Below are 8,552 nucleotides of genomic sequence, written 5' to 3' on the forward strand. Positions count from 1 at the left end.
AATAGATTATGGGAGAGATTAGGAGGGGAGTCAGAATTTGTGAGCAGAAGGATGGGGGAGTGTGGGCGGCTGCTGAACAGGTGACAAATGCGGTTGGGATCCTGGCACAGGGTGTCAGGGACTGGACCGGCAGCGATGAAATGCCCGACTGGGTCCCGCCTTAAAATGTTTTCTGCAGCTGCTCAGACGTGCTCACCCAGTGAAAAGACCAGACCCAGTTCCCATCCTTATTCTTCCCAACACCTGAGCCTCACCCTCTGAAATTGGGCTCCTCTCCCATCCCCAAGGTTAGGCTCAGCTTTTTAATTTCCTTGAAGAACACACCAAGTCAGGTTTTTGTACAAAAATATATCATATATATTGTTCAATAGTTACATAATATACATTTCCACAATATCATTTTTAACAATGGCTTAGAATTTAAAACAGAAAGTTTTTGTGTTCACCATCCTTGCAAGGACCCTTCCGTCATCCCAGGGGGAGGACTGAGATTCACAGAGGAAAGCAATGTGCCCAAGTCTCCGTTTAAAAATAAAACACCAGTAGTCATGGAGGATCTTCAAACATCAATAACTTAAATAAGATTAATGTTACTTAAGGCATCATGTTTCGTATCAATAAAGTTCATACTCTTTAAAATTATAATAAAATAATATCTGAGGGTATTTAGGGCAAGTTAGAAGGAAATGAATTGTCTTCAGATTCTCGGGGGGGTGGAGTCAGGCTTCAAGGCTTCGGAGTTTGGTTTTTCTTGTCCAGGTGGCTTATGGAGTCCTGGACCCACTTCTGCTTGGGTTCTGCACAGATCTCCTTGCCCGCGATGGTCTTGAAGCTGTGAAGGAGAGAGGGCGTGCGGTTAGATGGAGTTCTATTGCGATTTCAGCCTAGGAATACAGCCTACTTGTCCTAAGAATCTGCCAGGGGAACTTGAGGAGGAGAGCAGGTGGAAGGGGGGAGCCCAGGACTAGCTGCTCCTCCAGATGTCCCAGTTGAAGGCATCTTGACTTCAGGCTAAAGAAACTGGGAGGATCTGAATAAGAACCCAGACGGAAAGTGATGCTGGGAGGGGCGTTTTCCCTCGTGGCTGCAATTTTCCCATTGGGGATCTTTGGATATTGGCTTAGGGGGTGTAAACCTCTGATGCTACATGCGGGAGGCTTGCCCCTGGCTCCCCAAGGAAGAACTGGACCATGGAGGGCTGGTATGTTCAACTCACATCACTGCTTCTTTAGGACACTTGCTGCTGGTGACTCTTCTGTAGCTCATCAGCCGCTGCATCGAGATCTTCTTACTGGTAAGTGTATAGCAGCAGGTGACTGGAGAATTAATTGCATCTGGAGACAGGACCAGAAAGAAAAGGCATTTTAGGATGGACTAGGTGCTTTCTGATCTCCATGGGAACAGAAAAGAGCAGGAAGAAGGCAAAAGAGGGTCAGGCATGGAGGTAGAACCCATTAAATCCTAACACTTCTGCCTGTGCCTCAGAGCTAGAAGAGCATGCAGGCTCAGTTTTCTATGCTCTAAAGTGGGTATACAGCATCGATCCTGAAGAGAGGGAAGGGAGTGCTGTTAAAACTGCCTAACTTCTGGGAGAGCTGTTAGGAAGAGCTAATTATCTAAACTATCAGAATCCAGGGAAAATCAGCTCAGGGACCCCAGCCATGGGTCCCTTTAGGCTCCAAGTCATCTCTGCTTGGTTGTGAGTTTCCCTGATACCCATCATCTCTGCAAAACTGAGTCCCGGGATTCCCGATTCCGGGTCTCCTCCTCTGCCCTTCACAGTAGCTGGAACTACCTTGCACATCTACCACCAGAGGTCCCTCTCTTTGATGCTCTGGTGCTCAGCAAACACGGCTCAAAGGAGCTGGTACAGTAACTGCACTGAGGGCAAGATTTCAGAGCTGGGGTCCTGGAAAGCACTGAGTTTGGGATCCACAGCGGGCATTCTCATCTATCCTCAGCTGTGTGATCAGGCTCACTGCTGATGCCTCTCTGATTTTCCTGATCGTGCAGTTAAAAAGGAGGATGTGGGTACCCAGCTGCTCTGATGGTCCATCCTGACCCAGAGATGGGGTGGGATGCGCTTCAAAGGGAAGGACAGGGGCTGCATACCTGGCTGGGCAAGGACCTGGGTGCAGAAGGTGGCTGCAGTGAGCAGCAGGCACAGGAGGGCTGCAGAGACCTTCATGCTGGAGGATGAGGATTCAAGCTTCGGTGTGGGAGCTGATGGGTCCTGGTCGGGTCTCAGCCTCTGCTCCTCCAGCGGCTCTGCCTGCCTTTTATTGAAAACCCAGAGGGTGGGGGCATGGGAGGGAGGCTGGCCCGGGGCGGGATCCTCTTCAATGAATGACGAATCGAAACTTTGAAAGTGCTGAGCCGGTGAAGCACTGGGGAGGTTTCCAGGAAGTAGGAGAGGGAAGCAGAGGGTCAGGATTGGGCATTTTTTTCCATTTGCTGTTGAGATGAAAAGAAATGGGGGGGGGTACTGTTAGATCTGGAGAGAGATAAACCAAATGTTTATTCTTAAGGATTCTGCTTTCTCTGAAGTGAAAACTGTGCAGAAAAGAAAGGAATTGGGGGGCGGGGGGAACCAGAGGTCCCAAGGGGGGAGAAGGCAACTCTGGCCCCACCCCTGGCCCACCTTCAGGTGACAGCCCAGGGGGCTTTCAAGCCAAGAAGGGGCTCTGAAGTCTTGGCAGGCTCCTGGGCAGCCTCCACACAGGAGTAAATTCACGTGCTTTTTAACAAGTAGAATGGCGACACCACTGACGCATGGCAGGACGACAGGGGTTTTTAACTCTCAAACTGAATTCAAGAATCTTTGGATTTCGACTTGGAAGAGGCTGTCTAGATGGTGCTGAGTTGCCAGCGAAATTTGCATGCAATTCTCACGCAGTGCTTACCCTGGGCCAGGAAGATTTGAACCCTGCACAGACGCCAAGTCCTTTCAGCTCTCTGATCCGTCTAGTAGGTATTGTTCATTCCCATTTGATAGATCAGACAACCAAGGCACAGAGGAATTACGAAACTTGCTCAAGTTCCCCCAAACGGAACCCAGGGTCAGCTGTCACCACTATCACACATTTTGGGGTGAAATGTGCTCACGTCCTCCAGCTGGCTGCCTGGTCATATAAATGCGTGCCTTCTGGCGTCAGCCTCTCCCAAACTTGCAGGCACCTAAAGGGGCATCGAGAATGTTCCTTGTGGTTAAGCCCCTATGGGATTTGGAGCCTATGACTAGCACAGCAGGCAGACAAGACAGGACAAGACATTTGTCTCCTCGGTTTTGGCCACTGTTATCCCAGCTTCTTTCTAGATTCCCAGGGAGCAGAGGAACAGTAACTGTTGGAATTAAAATGTCTGCCTTTGGAGTTCCCCTTGTGGCTCAGGGGGTTAAGAACCAGACCAGTATCCATGAGGACTTGGGTTCCATCCCTGCCCTTGCTCAGTGGGTAAAAAGATCTGGTGTTGCTGTGAGCTGTGACGTAGGTCGCAGATGTGGCTGGGATCTGGAGTTGGGACTGTGACGTTGGCTGGCAGCTGCAGCTCCCGTTTGACCCCTAACCTGGGAACTTCCGTCTGCCGCAATTGCAGCCGTGAAAAGCAAAAAGCAAAAAGCAAAAAGCAAAAAGCAAAAAAAAAAAAAAAAAAAAAAAAAAAAAAAAAGAATGTCTGCCTTCGTGCTGCTGCTCTGCCTCAGATTTCCTCAGGAATCCCAGAAGCAGAGTCGGTCACAAACCCGCACAGACCTTAGCCCTCATTTCGGTGAATGCTTTTCTTTTACAAGCATAATAGGGGTTTAGCCACGTTGGTAGCTAAGCCAAGCCTCCAACTCAGGTCCTGCCTCCCCTATGCCACTGCTTCATGCTTCTGAGCTTGCTTGGCCTTTGCCCAGTGAGTGTGGAAGGATCAAGACCCTTCTTTCTTAGAGTCTTGGAGACCAGGTCTAGAAAATACAGGGAGCTGCCAATCACTACATTTGTAATAAGAAGTGGGTTATATTGAACTAATGGTCTGGTCCATAGGTAGTGGTCAGTCGTGGCGAGAAGAGGACTGGCCGACGTTATCAACTGTTTCCCAGGATCCCGGGGCTGTGCTGCAGGGGTCTCCAGCCCTGTCACATGAGTCCACCAAGGATGCCAAGGTGCCTTACGTTGAAACTGAGGTTAAGTGACCTGTCCAGGATCTCACAGGTAGTGGCAGGAGGAGCTGAGATTCTCATCAGGACACTCCGATTCCAGAATCCCTACTTCCAGGCACTGGGCTTAATCTCAGGATGGATATTAGTTTCCCAGAGCACCTAAGAACAGAGACTCTATGGAGAGGCCATGCCAGACTCTTAGCTGTCATTCCAAAAAGACAGAAGAGAACCAATTAACTCATGTTTTGCTGGGCTTATACCTCTCTTGGCGCTGAAATTGCTTTCTGCCTGAGTCTTTAGTTGCATTCTGCCTGAATTGGCCCACCCCGGGTTGAAACCTCTCTGTTTGACTCAGGGGTCTGCCAATGGCTCAGTCCATTCTTATTGGATGAGTCAAGTATTTTCAGGAATGGAGACGGTGTCACTTCATGTGTGGTTTCCCAGACCCTCTCCCTTTAACTTCCCGGCCATTTTTCCTCATGTATTTTTTTTTATTTTTTTAAGATCAGTGCATTTCCTGAAGGGGTTGTGATTATGGAATACCTTTCATTTTAAATTTTTAAATTTATTTTTTGGCTGCTGTGGGCAGTGGCTTTGATGTGGGCTCTCAGTTCCCAGACCAGGGATTGAACCCGGGCCGCAGCAGTGAACACACCAAGTTCTAATCACTAGGCCACCAGGGAACTCCCTGTTTCCCTTCATATGAATGGACACGCCTCTCTGATCTCTGAGAGTGGCTTTTTCCTTGGACTTGGAGGATCGCCCCCCATCTCTGTCTGGAATCCCGTCATTCCTTGCACTTGTCTAGGTTAACACGTGGAAAGATGTTGAGATCTTGAACTTACGCTCCTGGCTCAGCCACACCGTTATCACTCTTAGTCTCCTAGAACCAAAACACCTATAGACATCCGATAATACAACCTCCTCTGTTATGCAAGAAAACCATAGCCTTCCTATGGGCAGAGAGAGGCCAGCTGGAGAGACGGGTTCTGTTTTTTTTCCTGAGTGTTTCCACGGACTTCTGAGCAATTGGAAGCTATGCATCTGCTTCAGAAAGGGATCACCATGTTGGGAAAGTGACTCGGCTGCTGTGAGTGTCAGATGATAAACAGATCAAAGGTGAAAGTCTGAATCGGTAGAGAAAGTCTTCTGGAAGCTGGTAGCTGTCTTCCTCTTGCTTCTGCTCCGTCAAGATGGAATGCTCTCCCAAGCTGCGGGGTCAGGCGCAGAGTGGGAGAAACGAGTGGAAATTCCCATTCTGAGGCAGCTTTGGAAGTTCCCAGATTCCTCGGGGGAAAAATGCACTTGGCCGGAGCCTGCATTCCAGATGCCGGGCCCGGGGCCACGGATGTCCCACGTGGGGCTGTGCTGGGAACATCCCAGCGCAAGCAAGGTCTGCGTTGAGCCCCTGCTCGAGGGAGGGAAAGGCCTGGGGAGGGGTGGGGGGAGGAGGCAGGGTCAAGGTTTAGCTGTTCTCCAGAGTTCCCAGTCCCCCGGGAGCCCCCTCCTCATCAATTACAGAAGGAAAATGGCAAAGTTCCTCTTGGTGAATAATCCTTCCTTCCTGTCTCCCTGGGGGGGTTGCCCAGCCCCCGCCCCCACCAGCATCCGCCACATGAACCTCAATCATCACCCCAGACTCCCTTCAATGTCAGGGTGGGAGGAAAGAGGAACCGAGAATGAGCTTTCTAGAAATATCAAAAGCCAGCGCCTAGTCGCTGCCTTGGTTCCTTCCGCAGTTGGCTGCTGCCCCCCTCCGCAGCTGGCATGGGGCACCCTAGCCTTTGTGTGCCGACGCTGCCCCAACACTTTGCCTGAGACACACCGTAGGCTTTGCCCCCATTAGGTTCTTTCTAGACACTTCCCCAGGCCTCTCCTCCAACTGTTGCCTTCCTTTCTCCTCCATGGGAACTCGGAGTTCTGGCGGGGACCAGAGTCTCTTTTCCTGGGACCCCAACTCTGCAATCCCTTTCCTTTCAAGGATCAGAAATCTATCCTTTATTCTTGCACAGAATGTCAGATAAAACCAGGATGGCAGAGCTCATCTTCCTGTTTCATGGATGGGGAAACTGAGGCCAAGAAAGAGGCTGTGATAAGTCCGAGGTGCCCTAGTAGACAAATAGCAGGGTTTGTGGGGGTTTGTCCATTTCTGGGCTTTTAGGGTAACGTCTTCCTCAGGTGTCCCACAAGGTCCTTGTTAGAACAGGCATACAGTTGGTGTCTATTCTGTGCAGAACATCAGATAAGGGACTGGAAGTGGTGGTGGGGGAATAGTGAGCCAGATATGCCGCCTGCTTTCCAGAAGGGATGATTAAGTATCTACGGGGAGTCGGGCTGGGTTTATAAATAAACCTGAGCAGTGCTCACCCCACCCGAGCATTCAGCATGTAGGCATTTCCTGCTCGGCCCCAGGTCTATATGCATGAAAGAGCCAAGGACCTTTGGGATAGGGGCTGGGGGTGGGGGGCAGCTAGGGGGTAGCTTACAGGAAAAGGAAAGGAAAATTCAACTGCAACAGCCCAGCTGGGGATGGTTGTGGGGTGGGAGGGGTGGCTCAGCCATGTGGAGGACTTGTCACTTAGAATGCCTTCTGCGCCAGCCCTTGGGGACCAGGGCCTGAGCCCTGCTGGGAGTGGGCTGCTGTAGGCAAGGGGAGGGGTCAAGTCTAAGAAAACTGTTAGGATAACACCAGTGTAAGGCTCACTGTGGCTCCCTTGGTTACCAGGGGTACCTCAGTGGGGGAGAAGCCACTTTGCTGGCTTGGGGTCACATTGCCCAAGATGCAGCAAGGGGACTGGTGAGTACATTTGAGGTGCCCCTGTGATGACAGTGAACTGGGGGGCTTCGTAGGAAAAGAGGTCAGGAAAAGCAGAGGAAGCGGAGACAGAGAAGCACTGCTTTGACAACCTTTCACTGAATCCTTGTTTTAGCACCTGCACCGGGGTCATGTGGAGGCAACCCAAGTGACATGCAGACAGAATTATTGCAGCAACCAGAGACACAGAGCTCCGAGAGCTCCAGCCAAGGGCTCAGAAAGGCCTCATAGTAGGACTTTTAAGATGGGCTCAAGGGGACAGGTTTTAAACCTTAGGCGATTCCTGGCTGGAGGAAGGGGTGCATTTTGGAGCAAACTTATAATAGAGAGCACAGATTTAAAGTGCTTATATAGAGTTCCCATCATGGCTCAGTGGGAACGAACGTGACTAGTATCCATGAGGACACAGGTTCGATCCCTGGCCTCGATCAGTGGGTTAAGGATCCAGTGTTGCCGTGAGCTGTGGTGTAGGTCACAGATCTGGCGTGGCTGTGGCTGTGGCGTAGGCCGGCAACTGGAGCTCCAGTTCGACCCCTAGTCTGGAAACATCCATATGCCACAGGTGCAGCCCTAAAAAGACAATCAATAAATAAATAACATTGAAAAATTAAGTGCTTATGAATCCCCTTGGGATCTTATTATAGTACAGATTCTGATTCTGTAGGACTTGAGTGGTAGGGGTCGGCCTGAGGTGAGATCCTGTGTTTCTAACCAGCTCTGAGGTGATGCTGATGAGTCTGGTCCATGGTCCCATTAGAAGACCCTTCAAAGGGCTCAGCAGGTGTGGGAAACATGAGCAGTTCAGCTTGTGGCTCTTGGCGAGGCTTCAAGAACCATCCTGAATTGCCTGCCACATGTATGTGAGTATGTATTTTTCTGGAGAGCGGGTCCATGGGTCCATGGCTGCCATCAGATTAGCAAACACATCCGTGAGCTCCAAGCAGTCAGGTACCACTGAACTTACCCGAAGTAAAGAGGGCTGGTCTTCACCCCCGACCTGCTGAATGGCAATCTGTAATTTTAACTACGTCAAGCTGTATTTTTTTTTTTTTTTTTTTTTGTCTTTTTGTCTTTTGTTGTTGTTGTTGCTATTTCTTGGGCCGCTCCCGCGGCATATGGAAGTTCCCAGGCTAGGGGTCGAATCGGAGCTGTAGCCACCGGCCTACGCCAGAGCCACAGCAACGCGATATCCGAGCCGCGTCTGCAACCTACACCACAGCTCACGGCAACGCCGGATCCTTAACCCACTGAGCAAGGGCAGGGACCGAACCCGAAACCTCATGGTTCCTAGTCGGATTCGTTAACCACTGCGCCACGACGAGAACTTCCGTCAAGCTGTATTTTGTCTAAGCTCTCCTCCCTCCCCCAGACAATTGCCAGTCTGTGTTTGGGCACCCTTGGGCTGATGATTCGAGGGTGTGCTGGCTCGGCTGGATCACTCACAGGAGAAAGGCACAGGCAGAAAAAAGGAAAGGAAGAAAGGGAGAGAGAGAGTAAAAAAAGAGAGAGGACAAAGAAGGAAACTTGAATCACAGGAAGAACCCCACGCTGAGTTCCCGCTCTGGCACAATGGGATTGTCGGTGCTTCTGGAGTGC

At 50.6% G+C, this 8,552-nt stretch overlaps 1 protein-coding gene across 1 annotated transcript; it reads right to left on the bottom strand.

The window, feature by feature from the left end:
* Window positions 1-333: 333 nt before the first annotated feature.
* CCL2 (chemokine (C-C motif) ligand 2) lies at window positions 334-2,240 on the bottom strand. Its single transcript, NM_214214.1, is given in 3 exon segments — window positions 334-832; window positions 1,217-1,334; window positions 2,113-2,240. Coding segments are annotated over 3 exon segments (300 nt in total). The 5' UTR covers window positions 2,189-2,240; the 3' UTR covers window positions 334-726.
* Between the last annotated feature and the right edge of the window lie 6,312 nt (window positions 2,241-8,552).

This window comes from Sus scrofa, chromosome 12, assembly GCF_054392235.1.
Source record: "Sus scrofa isolate SSC_HxYL_T2T_F1_AM1 chromosome 12, Sscrofa_HxYL_maternal_Yorkshire_Landrace_v2.0, whole genome shotgun sequence".
NCBI classification, from domain to species: Eukaryota; Metazoa; Chordata; class Mammalia; order Artiodactyla; family Suidae; genus Sus; species Sus scrofa.